Source organism: Lepisosteus platostomus, chromosome 15 (assembly GCF_059453375.1).
Source record: "Lepisosteus platostomus isolate fLepPlt1 chromosome 15, fLepPlt1.hap1, whole genome shotgun sequence".
Taxonomy (NCBI): Eukaryota; Metazoa; Chordata; class Actinopteri; order Semionotiformes; family Lepisosteidae; genus Lepisosteus; species Lepisosteus platostomus.
Genome location: NC_142625.1, coordinates 21,763,325 through 21,789,938, shown reverse-complemented (window position 1 = coordinate 21,789,938; position 26,614 = coordinate 21,763,325). Strand labels below are relative to the sequence as shown.

The 26,614-nt window shown below is 37.0% G+C and overlaps 1 protein-coding gene across 2 annotated transcripts in view; it reads left to right on the top strand.

Annotated features, from left to right (window-relative positions):
• The first annotated feature begins 690 nt into the window (after nt 1–690).
• slc9a8 (solute carrier family 9 member 8) overlaps nt 691–26,614 on the top strand; it is a 31,318-nt gene continuing 5,394 nt past the window's right edge. For both annotated transcript variants that reach the window (XR_015926649.1, XM_088607604.1), the window contains exons 1-15: nt 691–1,045; nt 3,280–3,461; nt 6,618–6,698; nt 8,218–8,276; nt 12,601–12,684; nt 12,936–13,037; nt 13,550–13,584; nt 13,861–14,004; nt 17,961–18,099; nt 18,939–19,044; nt 19,685–19,801; nt 20,440–20,522; nt 20,994–21,105; nt 21,403–21,623; nt 26,314–26,460. Coding sequence is in view for 1 of the 2 variants with exons in the window: in XM_088607604.1 (XP_088463730.1) it covers nt 801–1,045; nt 3,280–3,461; nt 6,618–6,698; nt 8,218–8,276; nt 12,601–12,684; nt 12,936–13,037; nt 13,550–13,584; nt 13,861–14,004; nt 17,961–18,099; nt 18,939–19,044; nt 19,685–19,801; nt 20,440–20,522; nt 20,994–21,105; nt 21,403–21,623; nt 26,314–26,460 (1,857 nt within the window). In the remaining variant the exon portion in view is untranslated. The remainder of the gene's footprint in view (nt 1,046–3,279; nt 3,462–6,617; nt 6,699–8,217; nt 8,277–12,600; nt 12,685–12,935; nt 13,038–13,549; nt 13,585–13,860; nt 14,005–17,960; nt 18,100–18,938; nt 19,045–19,684; nt 19,802–20,439; nt 20,523–20,993; nt 21,106–21,402; nt 21,624–26,313; nt 26,461–26,614) is intronic.

The window sequence follows — 26,614 nt, the reverse complement described above, 5'->3', positions numbered from 1 at the left end:
AGTTTGAGGCACTGGAGCTACACATTCATTTGTTTCGAATCCGGCAGAGAGATAAGCTGAATGAAGACATAAAGACAAAATCAGGGAGGCAAAACAGCAAAGTAACTGAACTGGGTCGTTAATGTATGAAAGCAGTAAAATAACTCCGACCTTTGTTTATATTATTAAATGCCTTTCTTTCATCACTCTTAATTCACCACAACTTTCTGTAAGTTACCATCACATCACCAATACAAATACACGTCGTAGCATGTTGTTTTGCACATGTATTATCCAATGTGAATATGTTGTTTAGTATCTACAATACATCACCTAATACTTTGCAGGCAAAACATACTCTAAAGTGAAATACGAAAACACCCTATATTTAAACAGTCAACATTCGTCACAGTGTGGGTTAAAACGAAAAGACATCTTTCAAATATACTGTACTACAAATCCCAGAGAAAACCAGAGGGCCCCTATGAGCTCAGGTATGAACAATGCTCTCTGGGAATAGTAGTCCAAACGTATACATGTTTATCCTTTTTTTTTTACCCGTATCTTATTTCTCATCCCTTTCAATTAATGCATCCCTTATTTGTTGATACGATTTTAAGAGTATAAATAATAAACAACTGGAGGAAATATCTGTGTAACCACACGACAAGAAATTATTACTACAATTCCCGACAGGCACGCTGGAAATGCGGCTAAACAGGAAGTTGGAGTGGTGATGTGGTATATGCATAAGTGGGTATAAAATGGTTTCGGAGCCCGTTTTACAGTTAAAAAATGTATTTTAAATAAAAGCGTCAGCGATGCGTGTTGTAAAACAGTTGCGCCGTAAAGGGGCAACTTGCCTTTATTTGCTGCTGTCGGTATCTTGTCTGTCACACGGCTTAAACAGGCAAGATATATCTGTGCATGCTAGAGCTGAAGACGATACAAGGAATGGTGTTCGTAAAGCTGGTGATACGACAGGTGGTAATCAAAGAGGTGAAGAGAGGGATCCAGACAGAAATCAAAATGTGCAAGGAAAAGCGTCCCTGGAAGAGTCCATCAGGTAGCTTTATCTTCTCTTGTATTGCTGCTACCTTCATTTTCGTCTTGAGTTCAGTTTCACTTACTGTATACAGTATTTCAGATTGGTGTTGTGGGTAGACGTGGGGGGCTTATTGTCTTTAATTTACTGACTAGTCAATTAAACACTTAAACCCAATTATTGTCTTAAATATACGGCATTTAGCATTTTGTCTTAAGGTTGTTTGCAATTGATTTAAAACATTCACTTTCTTATTAATAAAGATACCTATGAAACACCTAAGACCCTGGTTAGAAGTATTACATTTATACAGTTAATTAAATAATTAAACCAGCTTTGTAAGTACTGTATATGCTCAGATGGACCAATAAACAGAAGACTTCAGGCTCTCCATGAACCGAGTGTGAGACACCTGTTGTGGACAGTGAATCAGTTTGGGCTGATACCCAGGCGCATACAGCTAATGACAGTTGAGCAGTTTTACAGTAATATGCAAAACAATTCTAAGTATTTGGTCATATATAATTTACTACAGCTCAATGAGGAAGTGTTCTCCACAATTTACATCTTAGTAGTTGTGTTTCAGGTTTACAGCTTCATACCCATGTTGAAGAACCTTGAAAGATGCCTCAACACAACTGATTGCAGTTGTTTTCCTTGGTTAATTGAAATGTTAACTGCTTCATTTGCAATAGTCATCTGAAAATCTGTTAAACTTTTGTTTTGTGCTTCTATCAATGGAATGAAACTTACAATATAGCCTATCAAACACAATTTTAAATCCGTAAGGATATGTTATATTTCATTGAAAATGTCATACAGTGAAAAGTCTGCATGAAAGAACTGTGTGAGAGCAAGTATATAATAAAGGATCTAGGTTCAGATTGGGGCAAAATACAGTCCCAGCATCTCATATTTAAAACTGACATTTGTGTAAAAATTCATCAAGATAATCACAACTGAAAGAGATAAAAAACGTCGCTATTATATTATTTTTAGGCATAATACCTCCATTACAAGTGAATAAGATCAGCATTACTTAGAACATATTTTGCAAATCCATCAAATCCAGCATCCAGCATGAATCATCATAACATTAACATGTCAATTAAGGATAGGTTAATTAGTCCCTAATCATCTAAGTGCAAACTCTGTCACAATTATAATTTATATGCAATAGGGAAAATTTACCTGAAGCATTAAATTTGTATAACAGACCCATATTCACTCAGATTTATCCAGTATATTCAGGTGCTCTTAAATCCATCTACAAACACATGCTGATTAAAATGGTTCTGTAATTCTTAAATTATACAATGCTATCAGACTTTGTGCTTACTTATGCTTATTGAGTCTTAGTAAATTATTTTAAAAATCTTGGTAATTGTATCTGTGTGATGCTTGGGTTGACAAATGGTCTATTTTTAAATAGAAAACAATGATGGGGTTTGATAATCAAATTCAAAATGATTGGAGTGTCTTAGTCAAGTTTCACTTCAGCGGGTTACAAACTTTAGTGGTTAACCTATGTCACAATTTCCTCCTTTGGTAAGGAAGAGTGTAAATAATGGAGTAAAAGGTGAAATCAAATAATTGAAAAGCAAAAAATTACACTATTCTATTGCTTCTTCTTTTAAGCATATAGTGTCATTATTACTATGCACCCACAAATTTGAACACTCTTATTATGTATTTTACATACTGTTTATAGATATTGAAATACAACATTCGTTGTGTGTAAGATTTACAAGTCAATTGGTTTAAAGTCATGTACAAACACGTTTCAAATGGTTTAAAAATTGTATTAATCCATGTTGCTCAAGGTTATAACCTACTAAGCACATTTATGTCAAACTGCTGTCCATTCAGACTGGAATCCACTCAGTCACATGGTCTTGCTGTGCACAACCACTTCAAAACTCTCACTTTTAAAGTGTGTGAAAGTCACAAATGTGAGTTTCTGAATGGCAATTGGCAGAAGTTTGTTTAGTGAGTCTTATACTAAAGACTAGTGAGAATTCAGTATTATCAATTGCACAGTACAGTACACTGTACATGAATGCAGGTTTGGAGCTAAATCCTGTAAATGGGTAAAAGAAACTTGAACACTTGGAATGAGTGACTGCTTCCCACAGTAGGTCCTTTACAGCATCATTGGCATTTTATCCCAGATGGGGGGGGGAAAATAAAAATAAGAAAGTTTAGAATTGTGTTCAAGATACGTTGTTATTTTTCCTCTGGTGTTTCCTTTGCAGGCTGAATGAAACAGAAAATGCTGGTAATGATTCAATTCATGCCACCACTGCTGTTGCCAAGACAACGACCCCAGTGCCTCCCACACCTCCAAAGCCCATCCTGCCAGTGCAGACAGGGGTCCAGGCCCAGGAGGAAGAGCAGTCCAGTGGGATGACCATTTTTTTCAGCCTGCTTGTGATTGGTGAGTCCCATAAGAGGGGTGGGGCAAGATCACATCAGTAAATCTGGACCACTAGAACATGGTCCACCAGATTAATACTGACTAGGAAAATAACCCCCAGAGTCTACACTGTAGAATTTAGGAATAGCATCACATAATTTAATGTAAGTACCCAATGAACAATTGTAATGCATACAGTATATGAAATTATATGTATGATATAGGCTGTATTTCTGTACTAGACTGTGGTTCTGTAGTTCATATTCCAGTCATTGATGTTCCAGCAGGCTATATTCATATACATTCTTTTGCTTGTCATGGGCTGGGCTCCTGTAACACCTCAATTTCCCTTCAGGATCAATAAAGCCTTATCTAGACTTGGGAGCCATTTCTGATAGCTGCAACACAATTTTCCTCAACTATTACAAACACAGGTAAAGGTAAACTATAGACGTTTGAAATGTTTCCCTCAGTCAAGTGTAAAATGTAACTCCCTGGAATCTGCAAGACTGTATTTACCCAGTACGTTTTAAAGTTCTGCTTGTGCACTCTTGACCAGTTAGTAAAATAAAAAAAAAGTAATGTACACAACTGGGAAAATAGCAGATAGTTCTAAAACTGTGCAAATTGAAAATCTAATTTCTATGTATGTTGTGTATTATAGAGGGCCCTATAATTGTGAATCTTATATAAAAGCATAATGATTTCTTTTAGAGTGTGTATTATTGTGTGTATTATTATTGAAAGTATTTTTGCATTCAACTGCAATATTTCTTGTAATATACATTAAGATGTATTGTCATATAATTTGAGCCTCAAAAATAAGCATTGTGAAGAGCCTGCATATATAAAAAGCGCACTTTGGAATCCTAAGCATGAACAGCAGGTACTGTATGTCTCTCAGGAGTCAGACTCAAGTGTTGTAATCTATTGTCATGTCTGGCGGTATAGGTGGGACTGCTTATAATTCATATGCCGAGCTTGGACTATTATAGTAGCCAATTATACACTTTCACATTTCAAACGGTTTTGACTCTACTCACTCCAGCTCAAAACATACAGAATCACTGAATTTGTTGTTTTATGTGCATGTTTATTCCTGCCTTTCACAGTTTCACTGTGCTTATACAGAATTGATTGTGTTAGCATGGCATAAAAATAAGTTACAAATTTGCCAAGTTCCTGGACTGATGGATGTTAAAATGTTAATAATTATGCTTACACTATTACCAGTGCTGAGTACTGACTAATCCATGTGTAAGTAATCTACTACAGTATTTTGCTTTAATATTAATGTGGAGATATGGTTTGTAATTTGGACAGGATCTCATTTTCCATGGACACCCTCTTGTTAGTTCACTTGCTTTCCATTCTCATTCACGTGTCCAGTTATTTAGTGCACACATGAGGTTTATTCCATGCTGTAAAGAGAAGACAAGAAACACAGTTCGTAAAGTATGAAGCAGTTTTACAATTAGGTGCAGGTAAGTTCTGTTAGTGATCTAAAACCCAAATGTTTGCTCACAGAATAAAATGCACATGGAGCGATTGATGTTTGTGTTGTTCTACCAATGTGTTTGACCATTTCTCTGCTCTTCAACTGAGTGAAATAATGAACTTTGATGACTGCACATGTCTTGACTATGGTACAGTATAGTAGGATTTTGAGAAGTAGGTGTTGTTCAGCGAGTTCTCTGTTTTACAGTTGTGGAATCTGTGGACTTGCTAACTTAAGTGGAAAAAGAAATGCTCTGTTGCCCAGTAGCAACTAAACTCTGTGTTTAGAACTGTTCTGCACTGATGCTAATTTTAACGTAATTTGAAGGGATAATAGTCCTAATTAATTGTAAAAGGTTTAACAGATGTGGCTTAGAAATAGACCTGTTTATGTGAGGAAAAATTACTTTATTTCTTTAATGTGAAAGCAGTGCAGTATATACTGTATAACATTTAATCGTCTTTTTCCTGGTTTGTATTTCTGTCTAAGATGGAGATAAAATAACCTGATTAATTATATGTCAGCTGTCTTCTAAAGAGAAGTGTATGGAGCAGTCATCCTGCCAAAAGCTCTCCCATAACCAACTGGAAAGTCATCAGGGAAGTTATAAACAAATACCAGAGTTACATCCAAGGAAGTGCATAACTGGCTAAAGTGAGTGCTTAGGACTCATCAGACAATGACTGAGCAAGACTGGAGTGCATGGAAGAATAACAAGGAGAACACCACTGGCCTCCAAAAGGAAAAACATGCCTGCTGCCTGCCTGAAGCTCACCAAAGAGCATATAGATGATCCACAGGGCTTCTTGAACAGTGTTCTCTGGACAGAACCCTTTGGCTTCAGTGAGAAATGTTATGTTTAGCAAAAACCAAGCACTGATTTTGAGCAGAAGACCCTCTGCCCAGCTGTCAAGTCTGCTTTGCAATGAATTCTGCATAGTAGCAAAAGATTCTAAAGGAGAATGTCAGCCCACTCATCCATGACCTGAAGCTGAACTGAAGGGGAGTCATGCAGCAAGAAGATATCCTTAAAAGAAGATCAGTTCTACATTGGAACAGCTGCAGAAGAAGAAATTCCCAGTTTTACAATGGCCCAGTCAGAGTCTGGACATAAAATGCATCGAAACGCTGGGGCAGGGCCTGAAGTGATCTGTCCGTGCAAGGCAGCCCTCAGGTGTCACCAGGCTAAAGACTTTTTTTGTAAGGAGGAAAAGCCAGACTTCCTCAATGGCAATGTGAGGGAGTTAATTGGTGGTTACAGGAAACAAATTGTTGAAATTCTTGCTGCACAAGAGAGAGTCACCAGTCACTGGACCTGAAAGTTCACATACTTTTTCACACCTGAATATTGATCTTGCATCATGTGAGGAAAATACATGTTGAAAGAGTATCAAGTTATGTGTCTTTTCGTGCATCAAGTTAACTTTATCTAGTGTTAGGCCTTAGATTGAGATCTCATAACATTTTTGGTTTTAAAATATGTGAAAAATCAATGGGGTTCACATATTTTTACTCAGGACTGTATGACTCATGGACACAAAAACATGGACCACAATTTTGAAGTTCTAAGGCTGAGCTAAACATATGCTAATATGTTTATTTTTATCAAGAGTTCAGGTGTTGATGAATGAGCATTTGGTATCCTTGTCTTAATGTTCCATTTCCTTTTGTCCTTTTAGGTATTTGCATCATATTGGTGCATCTTCTTATTAAGTATAAACTGCATTTCTTGCCAGAAAGTGTTGCAGTTGTTTCTCTTGGTAAGTGACAGAATTATTTTAATTGTACCTCTTTTGACAATGGTCTTCAGTGTAACTGATATTCAGATATTCATCCATGAATAACTCTTATGACATCTGATTGTGGTGTGTAGAGTACACCTCTTCAGGTACAGTAGGCGGTCAGTGAGGCTAACTCTGGCCCCTCTCCCATGTTAAACATCCTTCATTATGATATTGATTATGATTGTTTGCAAACAAGGGGGCACCTTATATCTCACGTAACATGATTACTTGATGATTGCTTTTTCGTAGCAAGATAACCTGAGGGTTTCATCCAGTTGTTTGTTAAAAAAAGTGATGCTTTGACTTCAACAACATAGCTCAGTAGACTCCCACCACCGTCTTTATGAAGTATTTCCTTCAGTTCTCCTTCCTAAATTGTGCTGACCTTGTTGTGAGAAATATGTGCTGACTACAATATACCAATTACTCTAAGGGGTCTCCAGCCCTGTTCCTGCAAAAGCGCAGTCCTGGCAGGCTGTATAGTTAAGCTTTGCTTCATTAATTTTTTAAAACTTGAACAATGTAATCGTGATCAATTAAGAAGGTAGTTCAATTAAGTTATGTGGAGATAAAACTTGGTACAAAAAATATGAATGTCATTCAGCCCTCAAGAACCAGCGTCCCCTTATTTGAACATGTTATTTACTTAATTTATCAAGTATTTTCAGTCTTTAGAAACAGGTGACTTAGGGAGACATTTAAGACATATACAAGATAGGAGCTGCCCAGGACCAAGACTGGAGATCTATTTTGTATGGAAAAAGGATGACAAGTAACACTGTAGTAATTTCCTTTTACTACTGGACAGCTCTTTCCTTTCTTTCCCCTTCAAAGTGTTTTTGTGTGTAATTTCAACTTTGGTCTGTTGATGACTCCAATGTGCATAGGCTTCCTTTGTATCTACAGATCGACTGAATGGAAGATCTATGCAGATAACTAAAGTTTTTGATTCTATTGAATTCAGTTTTTCTTCCTTCCTGCCCCTGCTCTGTGGCCTCTGGCTACCTACAGTACCCTGTCTTTCCACAGAAACTAATTAACTCTTTTCCCTGATGCTGAAAGCTGAAACTGTTGTTTTCTCCTTCCTGTCAGAAACAATTAGTCATTAAAATCCTGTTTAGGCTAAGATGCAATACAATCACTATAGATTTTATTATTGAAATAAGCAGTTATATGTATATTTTATTTGCAGTGCCATTGATGTTGAATCTGTATTTGTTTTTTAGGTGTGCAGATTACAGTGGTAGCTTAATTTGCTCTAGAGATTGCTTTTCATATTGAAAGCAACATCCTTTACTGGAAATGGAAAATTATTCTGTAGCAAGTACCTTCTACAGTGTATCTGAAAATATTTAACATCTCATCTTTGTGCCTCATCTGTGTATGTAGGCTATAAACCAGAATAGTCCCTGAAAATAATTTTAATAATGGTAATTTGTCTTATTACTGCGGACACTTTTGTAATCCCCTTTACTAATTTTTCATTTTGTTTCAGGTATCCTAATGGGTGCTTTCATAAAGATTATAGAATTCCAAGAGCTGGCAAATTGGAAGGTAGGTTTGTAGGTTAATTGTTTATAACAAAAAATGTATAAAGATTACTGGTTGCCACCCTGAAAAACTATTTGTTTGAAAGAAATTTACCTGTACAGGTCTGGCTTCAGTTTAGCTTGTATGCAAATTCAGAGTAAGTGGAGGATCTGTCTGCCATGACTTGTTTGCATTGGTGTGCAGTACTGCAAGGGGTGATGTTTCCTTTCAGTTTTGAAATTCAGTATCGGAGCAGGCAGTTAACACTGTGTGTTTGGGAGCAATCAGCACAGATAAACAGGAAAGTTCTCCAGTTATAAAGAGTACAGTGAACCACTGTACTTGCAGAAGGTGGTTCATTTTCATGGGTTGATTTGTGTGTCATTTAAATCATGCAGGAAGACATGTTTGAAAGCAAAAGGTGTTTGCTCTAGCAAAATGTTGTCAAAAAAGTCAAAACCATTTCATTGCAGACATCCAGAGTCATGATACTGTGAAACAGCTAGTTGACCTTGTTGGACAAGATTAAACTGGCAGCATGAGGACTGCTGTTGTTTAAATGAGGCCATGATTAGACTGCAAGGTTGGAGATATAACCTGGAGGTTACTGATTCGAGTCAAGACTTTGGGACTCGGCATCTTTAAGAGTGGCATTGTGTTGCATGAACGCTGGCAAGGTTTGGTGGAATGAAGTCAGCTGGGCAATTCTCTGTCAATGTGAACAACAGTTGTGTTGAGACTTTGATAACACAACTCTAGATTATATTATCATTAGCCGATCCATCATAAACCAACATTGGTACGGGGTTGGTAGAGGTTACATGGCTCAAGCTCTCCCTCTTGGGCTTCTAGTTTCCTAAACTGCGTTGCTGGTGCAGTTATTAGCAGTCAGTAATAATAATGTTGCCTTTATAAATCATTTTTTCTTTACTCTTAAATTAAATTTTTACTAAATTCTTAACGTAGAATAGAGCAAAATCTCTTGCAAAATGTTCCTTTGAAGAAGGCAGCTTTGTTAACTTCAACTTTGTGATAGTATTAATGAATTCTTAAATGCCATTCCTTATGGGGGAAAAAAGTTTGAAAGTTTTGTTAGTAGAAAATGAAATTGTAATGTTTATATACCCATCATTTCATAAGCATATTTACTGTGTATTTTCATCATTTCATTGCTTCATTCTGACAGCAAACAGTGTGCCTTCAGAGATTCATAACTGTCAAAAAGTGCTGTTGGCCTTCATCATATTGCAGAAAGCCTCATTTACCATCTGCCTCTTTTGCCTCCTTTTCCAATTATTTGAATACATCCACAGGCACTAATTAACATTCTCGAGCTTGCAGATCACTGATGCAGGGTCTCTCCTCATTATATTGAGAGAACAAACTATTGTTTGAAGCACTGAGCCCTGTGCTGAGTCACTGATTCCAGTAACTGCAAAAGCCCATTCACTAACAAGTTAGTTTTGTATATTTCCAGAGCAGGTCAGATTGAGTTTCTTTGAATAACACATTGAAATGACTTTCCCACCACCACAATTTCCTGAAGAAAACACAAATTGTGCAGAAAGCACCCAGTGCCACAATCAATACCATCTTGTATGCCGTATTTGTCTGTTTATGAGTGCTGAATACTGTCTGTTACATTCACAGTGGTTTATATATATATCTTTATATATACCTTTATATCTTTTAGCCAAAGAAAAGTGCAAATAAATAACATGTTCAGATTAGCAAGAGAGGGTTTGAAAGCAGCCAGCAGTAGTTGAAAGCACATAGTATATAACACACATTTATCAATTGAGCTTCACGAATTTATAATATGAGTTTATCTGTGCTTTGTGAGTAGGCTAAACCTGTTGATTTTGTTGAACAAAATCCTTTCCCTATGTGCAGAATATGAACTAGCTAAAAGTAATGCTGAATTTAATTTTTTTTTAGATTAACTAACTACTGCAATTTATTTGTGACTACTTTTGGCATCATTGGAGGTGATATTCAAAGTCAGCCTTGCTGTGTGCTACATTGACAAACCTAAAGACAGTGATGGTGAAAGTGACTTTTAAAGTGCAGTCCTTCACAGTTACAAGCTTGTGTAATTTTCAAGTTGAGTAAATTAAAAAAATATATAAAATATTCATAATACTTTTTAAAAGAAATTAGGATGGAAAATGAAGACCAATTTTCCCCAACATCTTATTCTTTGGGAAAAAAAATCCCTTCTTGCAACAAATTACTTTTTAAAAGTTACTTATCCCACCACTACATATATGTCCAAATAATAATTCTGGATGTTGTGCACACTTATTTCTTTTCCAGTACCTGCACAGTCACTGACCAATCAGCTAGGAACCTCCACCAAATACAATTTTAAACCTTTGTGATTAACAAGAACTAATTGAACAGAACAGGGCTGTATTCTTCAAGGTTTTGAAATAGCTGCAGCCCTGTTCTATTCCATTCTTCTTGCAGAACCACCATTGATTGAGATAGTAATGATGATAATGGTGTGTTGGTTTGAATTGGGTGTCTCGCATTCTCCACTAGTTTTAGACCTGATACAAAGGTTGTAATAGCCAGGATAGATGATGAACGTTTGTCTTGTGCTTCTCAAGACAACCATGCATTATCTGCCAAATAGAGGTTTTATGGATTTGACTTAAGATTCCTTATAATTTCAGTATTTCACTCTCACTGTGTAATTAGATTGTATCTTAAGGCGGCTCTGCAGTCATACCTCTCTTGCCAAATCCTTTGTGTCCTTGAATCCTTTTAATCTTATCTGATTCATTATGTCATTAAATCAATCTGCATTTCTGGTACTGCTCTTTGTGTATGCTTTTGTCGTGACATGTCCAGTAAGTCAGCCTCACGAATCTTTCAAGCAAAAAAGGATACAAAAGAAAGTAGATTAGTTTAAATATATCAGTGCCATTGTTTTCAAATTACACCAGTTCTCTATTGTCGGAAATATTTTAAATAACGCCAATGTGAAGTGCTATTAATAGATTCTTCAATATTTCCCAGAATTCAGCCTAAAATGAATGTCGTTAGATAATACATTTCATGGCACGGTAGCAGGGAATCCTTGCAGATTAGCTGTAAGACATTGTGCCCTGTGTATAGAATTCATCAGGTCTCTTAACTGGTAATTTATTCCTAGAAGTATGGACTATGGGAGTAGTAGAAGCAGGTTTGGGCTGGGTTTTTGGCTTCCTTGGCTCTTTGTGCTTCATAATTCTGCACATTGGGGGGGTTGGCTAAACAAGTAGTAAGGATGAGCCACCATTCCTCACTGGCAGAAGCTGATCTGATGTAGTGATGCATGTGAATAGCTTTCAGTAACAGGATATGTAGGTCAGGGAGGACAGCTATTGTCAGGTCACCTCCTATCTCTGCAGCTTGGGTGGAACTTGTGCGTGCTGATAAATCCTCTGATGTCACAGGCCATCATATATAATAACAGGGATTTGTAATGGGGCACTAGCTGGCAACTTGCATTACTACTGGAGCATCTATTAGCTAAAGGTGTAAATGTTTTGAGAAGCTGTTAGCACTGTTTTACAGTGTGCCACCAGTGATTAATTTGAAGGTGTGTCCACCTTCCCTGTGCTGTCTTCTTCCCTGACTCTTATAGTGCATGCAAAGTCTTAAGGATAAGGTTAGCAGAAGCCTAACCTAACCTTTTTTTTTCATTAATCAGTGTTTAGTTATTTTTTAAAAATGTTCTTTTAATTTAACTCCTACCTTGATTGATTCAAACCTGCCTTAAGTAAATGCCTCATTTTTGTTGTGACACTACTGCTCTTGAATAAAAGCTACATATAGAAACATTTTGTATAGAAAAAGATACATCTTGTAACATGCAAACATTCTGGTACTTTAAAAAAACTGATTAAACACTGTTAATGTCCCACCTGGAATTTTAGAATCTCAAATGTAATAGCCAGCCTTTGAATAAATGCCAAATTTACTTTAAAATGAATGCCATGATGTTGGTTCAAGGTAATGCACAACATTTTATCTTTTTTTTTAAATGTGTCTTTGCTACATAGGTTTTTCCTCTCAAGCACTACATGTATCTAGATTTTTTAAGAAGTCAATAATTTTTGTTACAAAGCAATATCTTTTAAATGAGCTCCTTAACAAGTGCTGATCAGTTGAATAGGTTCCGAGTTTAATTGAAGGCCCTAGTAAAAGTCTCACACATAATGACGTTTTTAATTCAGCTAAGGTAACTGTGGAGACCTGTGAGTTCTTAGTGACCTATGCCCAATACTGCAGATTTATGCTATAGGCTGTACATTTAAAGGAACTGAAAAGTAATGGAATTCTGTCTGTCTATTTGTAGGAAGAGGAGATGTTTCGACCAAACATGTTCTTTCTTCTGTTACTGCCACCGATTATATTTGAATCAGGATATTCACTCCATAAGGTAAAGAGGACAATTTGCATGAAGGATCTGAATATTTCACTTTTATCAGATGGTCCTTTGTGTGACATTTAGGTGATGCTTGCTGTGCCAGCTGGATGTTCCTTTGACAGACCTATTCTTGTACACTAAAAATAAAGCAACCCATGTTGAATTATTACTTATGGATTATTACATTATTCCTAATTCTTTTTGTTTCTTGTATTTTTTGGGACATATTTCCAAATCACATTTTGCGCTCACTTTCTTTCCAGGGGAACTTTTTTCAGAATATTGGCTCCATCACCCTTTTTGCTGTGATTGGCACAGCCATATCAGCCTTCATTGTGGGAGGAGGCATCTACTTCCTTGGACAGGTGCTGTCATTTAGAAATACTTTTATTTTAGTTTACTTTTCTGACGCGTCTCATAAATTCCTTGAACCTTGAACATGTTTGCTTTATTTTTACAGAGAACTGATATTTAGGTTTAGGCTTTCCAGTGAAGGCATTTTTAAAGAAAAATAAACTGGTTTTACCGGTTTCTCCATGTTACATTGTTTTAGCATTTATTGGTGGGCAACTATGCTATTTTTAACAGAACAGGCATCGATGCTACATCGAAAAGAAGTATTTTTTAATGCAAAAAAACTGCATTTGTTTTGTTCGAACTAGTAAGACTTAAGTGCTTTAACACCTGTATTATGTTTTGCATTAGTGATATCTACAGTCCCACACAGGAGAAGAGAAACCATTTCAAATAAAGTGTTGCAAATTCTATTTGAGTATATTGCCAGCTTCTTCACTTAGTTGTAACTCCAATCTCAGGAAAACTATTGTAATGCTAAATGCAAAAATGTTTCCCAATTCTTTTTCTTTCAAATTTACAGGCAGATGTTATTTACAAGATGACAATGACAGACAGGTAAGTGTGCTTTTTTGTGACCTTGTATACAAAAATAACTGTTACCATTACTTTCTTAAAGTTGCACTTTTGTTAATGCTTTGCTACCAAAGATTTACAGACCACAAAAATATTGACAGGCCTGCAGTTATATACTGTATCATTAAATAGCAGGACTTTTCCTTATGCAACAAACTTAATGCATTCGAAATTAATCTTTTGAATACTTTCCATTTAGTCGTGCAGTTTGTTTGTGATGTTTGTGAAATCTCTCTGCCTGTATTTCTTAATCTCTAGCTTCGCTTTTGGTTCTCTTATCTCTGCTGTGGATCCGGTGGCAACCATCGCCATCTTCAACGCTCTGAACGTGGACCCAGTGCTCAATATGCTGGTGTTTGGAGAGAGCATTCTAAATGATGCCGTTTCCATTGTACTGACCAAGTAAGCCTCTTTCCTGTGAACTAGAAAGACCTAACACTATCTTACATGTAATTTCTTGTAAACGGCTATATTTGCATTTGTTTTGTTTTCAAAGCTACAGTTTACTTAAAAAATCAGTATAGAAGTGTAATTATATTAAGTAAAGGTAACTACCAAAATAAAGGAAATGCCAACATATTTTTTTAATAGGGCGTTGGACTGTCACAAGCCCCCATAACAGCATCAGTGTGCTTGAGCATAGATTCTACAAGTCTCTGGAGCTCTGAGAGCCAAAACAGTGGGCAACGGGGCCTCTCCACCATTTGTTTATATGACACTAAGCATGATGGGATGATAATTGCTTAATTTGCTCAGGAACCACACCTGTCTGGAATACTTTGTATCCCTCATTTACTCATGTGTGTCCTTTATTTTGGCAGTTACCTGCACAATCTTAAAGTGATATTACTGTGTTCAGGTTTAACAAAGTTGTTTTCTTGAAATTTCCCAAGTTTTGTTGTACGAGTATATATAAAATCAAAATAGAAGAATTTGTTCATATTTAAAAAAAAAATTCATAGATGCATCTCATCTTTGTACCTATCATATATTTTCAACATTTGTTTCTGTTTGAAAGCAGATGATTCTTAATAATTAAATACTTTGTAAGAATACAGTTACCATTAACATTATTCATTTTCTTCACACCAAATTCCTGTGCAGTGCTTATCAATCTGCAGTAATTGCAGTCCATATTCAAGATTCACATATGTCTTTAAACTGCACGTGCTTGAATGGTCTAGTGCCTCAGCAGGTATGAAATTTACCTGGTGCAGGGCTTGCACACTTGTTCTTGCTTTTTGTTGTTGTTTTCCACAAAGAACTGTGGTCAGGGGCACGCACATCTCGGGTTTTACTTGGCTTCTGTTTTTTGATTCTGCAGATAGTGCTTTAAAATCCACAGTGTTTTTGTTTTTTAGATTTGCCGTTGAAATGGCAGTGCTCTGCCCATCTATTATCTGACTCATATAGGAAATGGCCATAGTTCTTTACCTGCTGGTTAGGAAGAATGTTTGCTAAGGGTCATTTTTTTATTATTTCTTAGGCACAGTATTGTACAGCTTGTATGCTTTATCCACTTTTACTGGCTTTTTCTTGGAATTGAAAAGAAGAAAATCTGTCAGCATGTCTCCTAAAAGGGCCTTTTCTTTTCTTGCTACTCTGGTCAGAAAATCTAACTGTGTATTTTGTGTGCATATGTGGGGAAGTTTGGGTTAAATGTGCCATATGACGATACCGAGGTATTTCTTGGTGGTTTGAGAATTTCCTGTATGCTCTACAATGTAAAGGAATAAGTTGAGGTTTTACTACTGACATTTAATGAATGTCTGAGGGGGTCCTGCGTCAGCACGCGTTGGCAGTAAAGGAACAAGTAAAGCTTATTTTCATAGTGAAAAATAGAAAGAAGAAACAACTTTTTGGCTTTTGAACTTTTTTCAGGTGTATGTATTCTTTTAACTCTTCAGTTGTTAAACTGAAGAGATTTAGCAGCAAACCAAAGTAAACCTTTTGGAACCAAAGCAAATGTGAAGAGCAGGAGAGCATGAGAGCAGTTTAAGGAATGTTACATACTGTAGCTTGAATGTATAAAAGAAATGGCAACAGGCACACCCTCATTTCTAATAAATAAGGTCAAATACAGCTAGATTCTTGCTGCTTAATTGCTGAAAAATATTTCCTTAGCAGTGCCGTTTTACTTCAGTAGATTTTGAAAATACTAGCTAAGCAAGTGGAAGTTTATAAATGGCATTTTATTCCTGCATTAATTGATGAAAAAGAACATACATTATTCAGCTGCTGCAGCTGCAGCTGTAAACAGATTTGAGCTGTCTGCTGGAACTCTGTGTCAGGATATGTGGTCTGAATGTTTTGCATAGTCCCATATCCTGATTTCTCTTTAATTTTGAAAATGTGAGTGAATCGCCATCACAAAGACAGACCCTTGCATACTGGACCAGCAGTGTTGAGGCATGCTCGACTGGCTCAGTAACTGTGCAGTACTACCAGGTTTGACACACAAGCAGCAGCATGCAAGTTGTGGTTAGGGTTCTGACACCAGAGATGAGGGAGATGGTTCAAATCGTGTATAGGACACTGCTGCACACCCTTGGTTTCTAGGTCATTACTGTAATAATGTATAGTACTACAACAATAAAAGTCTCTATATTCCACACAAGCTGATATTAATGACCTGTGCTGGTCTCTTTGACATCATCGGTCCAATTCAGAAATATGTGCATTAAATTACTAGTTCTAATTTTTTATTAGATTATATAATGCATAATTGTATATAATTATAATCGTATTGACCCTGTTAGTATCAGATTATACAATCGGTTGGGTGTTTAAGCAGTGCGTAAGGTACACAAAGTGAATCTATGCATTGCATTGCGCAAGGCTTGTGTCCACTTTAGGTATTTAATATTTAGGTAATTTAGGTAAAACTGTGTTTAGAATACTATTCTAGTAGAGTATATGCTAAAAGTTTGAAATTTCCTTGTGCAATGAATGTCTTGGAGAGAACAATATTGTTTCTCTTTTTGACATGCTGTAAGTATTGAGTGTGATGCAGTCCAATAGGAAAGCTGTACAACTGAACTACGGAAAGTTTGTGTTGTCCAATACATCAGTTAGGGTATTGCCATACAGTACTTAAATACATTGGTATATTGAAGCATTAGCGATTTCTTTTTATCACTGTAAAGGATTTATAGTAAAACCTGTCCCAGAAGTTTGCACCAAAGGAGCATATTGCAGCAAATGGTACCATGTGTATTTATACAAAAACATGGATTTTATGGACTGTTGTCTTGATTCTAAGGTACTTGGTAGTGCTCAGCTTCTACAGACCAAAGGCTGAATTAGCTCTGACTTGTAACTAATTTTTCTGCGAAGGCTTAGATGGTAAAGATGTTAGATGGTAAAGAAGAATAGACTCATGCACAGTAAAAAGAAAAAAAAGTAAAAGTACCCAAATACTCCCCGAAGGTTTATAAGTCCAAAATAAAAATGCAGAAAGTTTTATTCTTTTTGCAGTCATGCAATATGAATCTTGCCGCAGGGTGCCTTGATTTGAATACCAAAAAAAGTATAGACATCCTGTTAATATACAGTGACAAAAGGAGTTTGTATCTTGGGAGCAGAATAATTGACAGGAGCAAATTCAACTAAAGGGCAATCTGTCTCATCACGCTTTTGAACTTGGTTTTCCAGGAAGCCTCTCCATTTCCGTCTATTCCCAAGGTACCTCTGCATGTGTAAAAGCACAATTGCACTGCATGCAGATAAAATGTCACATATTTATTAAGAATGTAGATTTACCTGTTCTTAAAATAAAGAAATGAATATTAAACTTCATTTTTAGGTCTGATATTTTGCAGACGATGAATGCACTTCTGAAGTGGCAGTGACCTTTTACAGAGACTTGGAAGCTTAGTTCCTGTCTGCCGACACTTTTTATCCTCACAACGCTGGGCAGAGGATTATTGTCTTTTCTTGTGTAGCCAGAATTTTTCATCAGTTTTTCAGGCTTCCAAAACAACTGCAGCCAAATAAGTTTCAAGAGACCCCGCGTGAGGCAGGAAAGTGTCGCTGAAAGACGGTCAACATTAACAGTAATAACAACCAGCACAATAACAAAAGGCTTTCTTCAGGAGCTACTGTATGTTGTTTGGATTTCAATCATCCACTAGAAAGCATACCTGGCAATCTGGTATAATTTAAAACATTGTGAAGTGAGGCTTTGAAAGCCTTTGGAAAACACACTAGCAGGTTGGCGCTGTCGAGTGACAGAAAATTGTTCTGTTTGAAAAGACTTTTTAGCCTCCCCTTCATGCTCCGTGTCTCCTCCATGCGTTCTCCTCAAACCCTCTCGTTGCTGTGTTGCCTTTGCTTTATTCTCCCATCTCCCGACCCAGCACTGCCGAGGGCTTCGCTCGCTCGGAGAACGCCAACGTCACCGGCTGGCAGACCTTCCTGCAGGCCCTGGGCTACTTCCTCAAGATGTTCTTCGGCTCCGCAGCGCTCGGCACCCTCACCGGCCTCATCTCTGCTCTCGTACGCTTTTTTAAAAAATCTGCAATACTTAGTGCGTTCAGGTTTGGTCCGGTTTTCCACTAACACAGTCTTGCAATCCTAACAGAAAGGAACATAAGAGAAAACCAAGTAAAATCTTGGTCTGTCAATGTGCATCAGAAAGCTGGTTGTGCCCGTTTCATGCTTTGATCCTTCCTGTCTGTCGCCCTCTTAAATATTTCACAAAAAATATGTGATCTGTGTCAACTGATGTTTTTAGGAAAGAGAGATTTCCATGAATGTAGTCCTCTGGATGGGGTGGCGTGGTGGCACGGTGGCACAGTGCTTAGCATTGCTGCCTCGCGGCCCTGGGTTCAGTTCTGGAACTGGGGTGCTGTTTTTGTGGATTTTGTATGTTCTCCCCATGCTCATGTGGCATGTCTTCTGAAAGGAGGAAAGGCATTGTGGTTGGTTAACTGGCATCTGGGAAAATTGGTCCTGACGTGTGTGTGTGTGTGTGTGTGTGTGTGTGTGTGTGTGTGTGTGTGTGTGTGTGTGTGTGTGTGTGTGTGTGTGTGTGTGCCCTGTGGTGGATTGGTGTCCCCTCCATGGTGTATACCGCCTTGCGGCTTCAGACCCACCGCCACCCTGAATTGGATAAAGTGGTTAGAAAATGGATGGGTTCATTAATGTAGGCCTCTAGATTATATGAAGAATTTCATTTTTGGTGTGAAATAGCATTCTTGATAATGTATTGAGTTTCCATAGCACTGTCCATATTTAGGCCATTGAAAGGCAGTGTCATTAACATTAATTGTTTCATTGAGTATTAAATGAATGATCAACCAATTGCTGATTCCTTAATTACTTCTCTCTCCCAGTCATTGAAGCACTTTGATCTCAGGAAGACACCCTCTCTAGAATTTGGGATGATGATAATCTTTGCCTACCTCCCTTATGGACTTGCTGAGGGGATCAAGCTGTCTGGTGAGTCCAATGTATCTCTGAATCCCTTTGCTGCTGCTGTGCCATTTTTCTCACAGGTACTCTTATAAATACTGCTGTACAGTGTAAATATTGTACACCCTTCAGAATTGTTCTTTATTATTCATCCGTAATCCCTAGTCCACTTATTCCTGATTTGTTTACACCCTTATCCACACTGACTTTTAAAGCATTAAATTAAATAGCATAAGTAGTGCTTTGCTCTGCTAAGTGTTTAACAGCAGCTCCTGCTTCCTGGTGCAGCTGTCACAATCCCACATTCTTGGGTTTACTGCTGAAGAGAAGGTTTTAAAAGCCAACAGGTGTGGAAAGCAGAAAAAAGACATCGCTGTCAAAAGCCCATTAATTTACTCTCGTGCAAAGAATGTCTTTATTTACGTGTTTTCTACACGTAGTGGAGAGCAAAACACTAGTGTGAAAATATTTTTTTTTAAATGACTGAGCAAGAACATTTTTTTCCTTGTGGCTGAATTAGTGTGGCTTTCTGTACTGCAAGCTATGCTTTTGGGTACAGCTTCTCTGCAAACTGAGGCAAAGAAGCCTGCTATATCATTGAGGGGAAGTCTTTTTGGTGAATGATTGTTTCTCCCACTGTCTTGCTGTCTTGCCTCACTCCTTGCAGGGATTATGGCTATACTGTTCTCCGGGATTGTGATGTCTCACTACACTCACCACAACCTGTCTCCAGTGACCCAGATTCTCATGCAGCAGACTCTGCGCACTGTGGCTTTCATGTGTGGTACGTCCTACCCCAGCACAGTCACGTCTGTCTGCTGGCTCTCTTTGCTCTCACATGTCTTTCACACGCAATGTCTTTCTTCTGGCAATACAATTGGAACATTTATTTACAGAAGAAGAGGGTAATGCACTTACATGAAGGAAATGACTTCTGGTCTCAGTTGCACTGACCGTATAACCAAAAAAGGATGTTTTACAGAATTGCCCTCTGTTAAAATAGACTTGTAAAAGTGGAACTACCAAAATACTCAGATTTTTTGCTTTGCTTTCATTCCTTTACTATTTCCTTTAAACATTATTCCAAACTGCTTAGCAGCATAAAGACTTAAACAAAGTCTTTCCTATGGAGAAGCATAAACGGTAGCATAGGGAATCAACTAACAGTCTTTCTTAATTTTAACTTAATCAGTTTATTCTATGCAGTAATATTGGGTGTAAAATGTTTGTCATCTAAGTTAGATTGTATTGCTGTCAGTGGTCATTTTGTACAGTGAATTTGATTTTTAACTCTTCCATAGCACTTTATACAGACAAGTTTTTAATTGGATTTTTGAACTAGTAAAATACTGCAACTATTTGTGCAAGAATGTGTTACATTGAAAACTTTTGGTGTGACTCCAGTGATTTGTACCCCTGCAGAGACCTGTGTTTTTGCTTTTCTGGGAATGTCCGTATTCAGCTTCCCTCACAAGTTTGAAATCTCCTTTGTCATCTGGTGCATAGTAAGTAATGTTTTTGTGAGTCAAAGGCTTTCATACAGTATATATGCTTTAATGTGTAACTGTTTCATGTATAGTAGTGGTTGAGGTTTGATTCTGCATCACTTGATGAAAAATGTGATGGAACTGTGCAATTTTATGTTTTCAGTAGACTTTTATATTTAAAATATTTTTGAACAGATGAAAATCAGTAAATGTTTGTGTTCATAAAAATACCATAAGAACTTTCTATTAAATGCTCAAAGGAGAAAAAAAAATTGAAATCTGAGTAACCTGTAGAAAGGCTCTATAACATGGCTTTTTTAAAGGCGGTGACCTACAGCAGGAAAATCTGATTGATTTGTCATTTTTTAGGAAATGTCTTTGGTCTTAGAGGACAGTTAAATGGATGGAACTGGAGGTAGCTTATCAGGGTCCAGGTCCTGATTGTGATTTAGATTCCATTGCTCTTCTCTGACTGTATTTTCTGGGTAGGTGCTGGTGTTGGTGGGTCGAGCTGTCAATATCTTCCCCCTGTCCTTCCTTCTCAACTTCTTCAGGGATCATAAGATCACACCCAAAATGATGTTCATCATGTGGTTCAGTGGTAAGAGCTCACAAGACCTGCTCTTTGAGTGTTTGTAGCATGACGCAATCCAGCCTGTTGATAGCAGCATTACATGGACAGTATATAGAGTTTAACGGACTGTAACAAACTTTCAAACTGCAATACTTTTTATTAAACCTTAAAACCCTTTTATAAAATGCATCAGTAGTGGGGACATAATCTCTTCGTTAAAATCAAGGAGAAATGGGTAAAGATCTCAATGCAAATTTTGTGAAAGGGGGGGGACTTCCATTGCTGCTTAGCCAGACCCCAGTTCTCATGCCCTTGGCCTTGCAGGTCTGCGAGGGGCCATCCCTTATGCTCTGAGCCTCCATCTGGGTCTGGAACCAATTGAGAAACGGCAGCTCATTGGCACCACCACCATCATCATCGTGCTCTTCACCATCCTGCTGCTAGGGGGAGGAACAATGCCCCTCATTCGCCTGATCGACATCGAAGACAGCCAGAGTCACCGCAAGAACAAGAAAGATATCAATCTGAGCAAGACAGAAAAAATGGTAAAGAAAAAGACCCTATATCGTCTATCCCATTTCCACAAAAGTGGAAGTGCATTTAAATCTTTATCCAGAGTGTTGTGGGGATATGGAATAAGGTGAATAGCCATGTTATTCACACCGATACTCTCCTCTCATTTGTAACATTTCTTACGTCAACAAACTGAAGTTTCTAAATTCACTTTTATTGATGGGTGCTGTTTAAAGACGGCACCATTTTTTTGCGCCCAAAAGCTTTTGAAACACTGAGGTAATAGGTATGTAGAAAGTGCTGTTTGGTGAGATGAGCTTCATTTGTGGTATCTTGGAATGGTGATGGTTATCTCTCTTGACTCGAGGTTCAGTTCAAGTATGGCTTACATTCTGTGTCCATCTTAAAAGAACAGAGAAGCCACATACCCTTTATTATCTTGTGAGGCATTATTATGAGTAGATGAAGTTCCGAAACATCTTGTTCTCAGTTTTACTGGTGGAGAAAAGAAAGATCATCATCCCAGTTTCTGGGATTATATGGCTATTCCTTCAATGCAAACATTAGTCCGTTTTCTTTCTTAAAGATGCTCATTCCACTATGGATAGGAATGCAAACTTACAAAATGTATCAAACTTAAACTTAAAAAGATTTCACTTTAAAGTGTATTTTTTGTTTCAACTGTTAACTGATACAATTGAACAAAAGCTGCAGTGACCCATCCCTGTCAGGAAAGACTACAGTTTGAATGGTTTTAAACTTTTGTTTCGGCTTCATACTGTTGGCAAATACAAAGCCAGCAAAAACAGGCAGAGAGCTGATGTAGCAATGTACTGTAGGTTATCATAATTTTCTATATTGCGCACGCAGTTTATTTACTGAATCACTTCTCTTACTTTTGTATTACTTTTCTCTTACACATGTATGTATTGTAACTTAAAGACCAAAGACTAAAAGGAAAAAAAAGGAATCTAATCCCCAGCCTTATCGCTGAGAATTTGGGTAAATATTTACAATTGCATATTAAAACACCAGATATTTATTGCAGTTCAGCTCTATGTTTACATTGAAATGCTTCCAGCTTTTATGTATAAACGCATTCAGCTGAATGTGGTTCAACATTAAACATTTGTTGTTCACTTCCTTTTGATAAAATGCTTTAATTGTTCTTAAGCTATTCAAAATCACTGTGGAAGAATTATTTTGAGTTCTTGTAAGCATGACACAAACATATTATAGAGAAGTTTACTGCATTTATTACAAACTTTAGTTTCAAGATGTGCTGTTTGTTGTTTCATTGTAATATAGATTTGCAATGTACACAGAATGACTAAGATTGCTCTTAGTTTGGGTGGGTACTGAATAGAACTTTATGATGGAAGTGCTGAGCTTATGTAAAAATACTGTATTAGAAAAGTGCAAGAATTTAGAGAAACAAATACAAATGGAACTTGTGCTCAAGTGGAATTGCTCTCTTATTGGAGGTGTGTGTAATCATAAGAGCTCCACCTGGTGGCAGTAGCAGCGGGCTAAGACACAATTTCTTTCTCGCCCAAACAGTGGAACAGTGATGTACAGCAGAGCAATAGCAATACAAGCCAGTCTCTGTCAGTTCCCGGTATTGATGTACTATATGCGAATAGGTAGGGAGTGTCAAAAGCCACTCAATTTGTGGCTTATAGGCAGGTTTACATGTTATTTCAAATGAAATATTGAAAATATACTGTTTATTATTTTCTTACTTAACACAATTAACACAATAGGTAAAAATATAAACAATGATTACAAACATTCAGATCTTTTTGTTAAATTAAATAGCATTCATATGTTGTGAAAATAACATTATTGGTTTTTGGTGTTTCTTTAACAGATCAATGATAGGAAATGTATTTCTTGGCAGAGCAAGTTTGCTAAACGGGGGAGAGCTATTCACATTCCTTTATTTGTGGGGCACCAGTGTAAAAGCTGATGCTATTATATATACAGTTTATATCATACTTTTCTTGCTATGTGTTCAATTAAAAAAAAAATGTGTGAAAATGAATAAGAATATAATAAGATTGTAAAATGGCATTTTACCTGCATACATGTGCAGAAATTGAGACCATCATCTGAACCTTAAAATGCCATCTTGAGACCAAGGCAGTGTCTTGAGACTCCACTTTGGAGATGTGCTAATTAAATTGAATTGAATTGTGCATGCAGCCCAGAGTTTAAATAAGAAATTAACACTCTTTAAAACTCTTTATACTCATTTCACACACCATAAGTTTCATTGTATTCTGATGAAGAAACAGACATTTTTGGATAAAACGATTAGGAATAAAGTAAAATAGACCATTTGCTTTAGTGACCATAAAATAGGAAATGGTTTATAAGAAACTATCTTTCTAAATTTAAAATAAATTACCAAGAAGTAGAGCATAAACGATTTATTGACAGTAACAAAAGAACACTTTTTGTCACTTGATTGTTATTTATTATATTTTCCTGTGCTGCTTCTCAATGATGCAGTGTCTTCAAGTCACGAAACCAGCTTTACATGAATAATCAGAATTATACTGTACATTCTGAATTATACAGTATGAGCAGTTTCATACTGCATACATGAGACATGCATGTTTATTGTGCCAGGGTTCTTAAAGAGTTTGAAATTACTGTTAAAAGTTTTTAACCTATAACCTTTAAAACACACTTTAAAGTGTAATAAACACTGCAAAGTTCCTACCTACCTGTGTGCTATATGCATACTACAAGCACATACTGTATATTCATATATACACACCGAGACAATTCTGACTGTAAAAATTGAATAAAGCGTCTGATTGCGTCTAAGTGGAAAATTATTAATGTTATCTCTGTTGCTTTTCATATTGCTTGGGCAGATTTTTTTTCTAGTACATTTATGTATATATTTTTATTATGATTACTTCTTATGTACAGTTGATAGAGTGCACTACATTTAAAAATACAACATGTAAAACTAAATTTAAAGCAGAATGATCAACCAGATTTACCTTTTTTAGAAAAAAATATCAGTTGGGGGGGAAAAAAGAGATGAAAATGTTCTAAATAAATTGAATCATTTATGCATGAGAACATTTAGAACATTCAAGACAGGTACTGAGAACATCAGCATCAATTTACAAGTATTTGCAAGTAGAAGCACCTTTTGTTATCTTATATACATGTACTGTATGGAGGCAGCAATGGAGATGTTCCTAGAATATGTGGGAGTGTTTACCATATTTAGGTGTATTATGGATCATGATTTATTGTATCCGAGGACAGAATTTGGACCTAGATTAAACTATTCTGGATGAGTAAATATATGTGGCAAATAATGAATGGGTAAAAGATTGCAGACAATTAAAAAGGTCAGATTTACTGTATGTTGCATCTGATTACGCAATCTGAGGGTTGTGTTTTTGGTGTTTTTGTTTTTGACAATGTTGCAATGTGGCGATAGGATTAGACTTCTGGGTGAGATTTTGTAAGTACAGTAATTTAAAATGTTGCAAATTCAGGCCCCAGCCCTTCAGAGGTCTAAGAGATCTGTATTGTTGGCTGTGATGTTTTGGGTTAACTATGCTATATTGCCCTGCTTCCTAGGGATAGGCTTGGGGAAATGGCCATTAACTGCTATATCACAGCTCTTGATTTGAGTCTGAACTCTTTTGTGTGGAGTTTGCATGCTCTTCCTATGTTTGTATGTTTTTTTTTTAGGTGCACATGTTTCCTTCCAACATCACAAGACATGCTGACAACATTAATTGGTATCTCTAAATGATCAGTGTGTGCCCTGCAAGGGAAAGGCATTTTTTCCATGTTGTAACCCTGCCTTGTACCATATAATTCTGGTATATGCTCTGGGTTGCTTTCTGTTGCTATCAAGATGGATACCATTTGTGCTACGAGTGGAAAGCTCCATCCATGTGTGAGGCTGCAAAGAAACAAATAGAGGTTCATTCCACCTTGTGACCTTTTATGTTGTTTGTTTTGCATGTCTTTTTATTACTGAGGCTGGGCTGACCTTTTGGGACTGTCATGGAGCTGTATGGCTGTTTGTCAGCGAACATTGTTGAATCCTAACAAGTATTTTTGTGAGGCATATTTTCAGAGATGTCCCGGCTGTTTATGAGAAGGAGTGTAGCATTTTATTTGGTGGGTTTTCAAATTTTCTTAAACAAAAAATCAAAGGTTCAGCAATGTTTGCTCAGAGGTATACAAAGTTCCCGAAAGTTGAATCCCTGACTCCAAATGAAAGGCCAATCAAAATGAACAACACAAAAGGTATTGAACTGCCATATTAATCTCAGGAAGTCAGACAATATACCTAATCCAGAAATACACAGATGGTATTTCAGATGCCTATCTTTTTGTCTCATTGAGAGGCTGTGGTTGCAATTGGAAACTGGAAGAAATAAATCAGTCCAAAGTACAGTACATAGGACATATAGTAAAGCTCCAAGAAACCTCCTATTCATACTTACAGTATATTGACCTTTTTAGTATCTGCATTCTGTGAAGTAAATAGTCAGCTACTGTATGATGGAATGGCTTTTTGGGGAAAAAAAATCCCTGTTCACTGACTCACATTTGACATCACTAATTTCGGTTCAGATTTTAATAATGTCCTCACTGGTTAGTAACTAGGCCTCTGTGTGCTTTCTGCTTCCTGCTGCGGTACCATTTTGAACTCCGGTGTTATGTGGTTTCCAGGGTAACACAATTGAATCCGAGCACCTGTCAGAGCTGACAGAGGAGGAGTATGAGGCTCAGCTTGTCCAGAGGCAGGACCTGAAGGGTTTTATGTGGCTGGATGCCAGATACCTGAACCCTTTCTTCACTCGCAGACTCACACAGGAGGTGAATCTCTGTTCTACTGCTTCTTCCTGCTCCTCCTTCACGATTTCTGAATTCATTGCTTTTATATACTGTGTATATATGTCTGGTTTGAATTTTCATATTTTTAAAAAACATTTTTGGCAGATTAGGTCATTATCTGTCCTTTATAAAAACC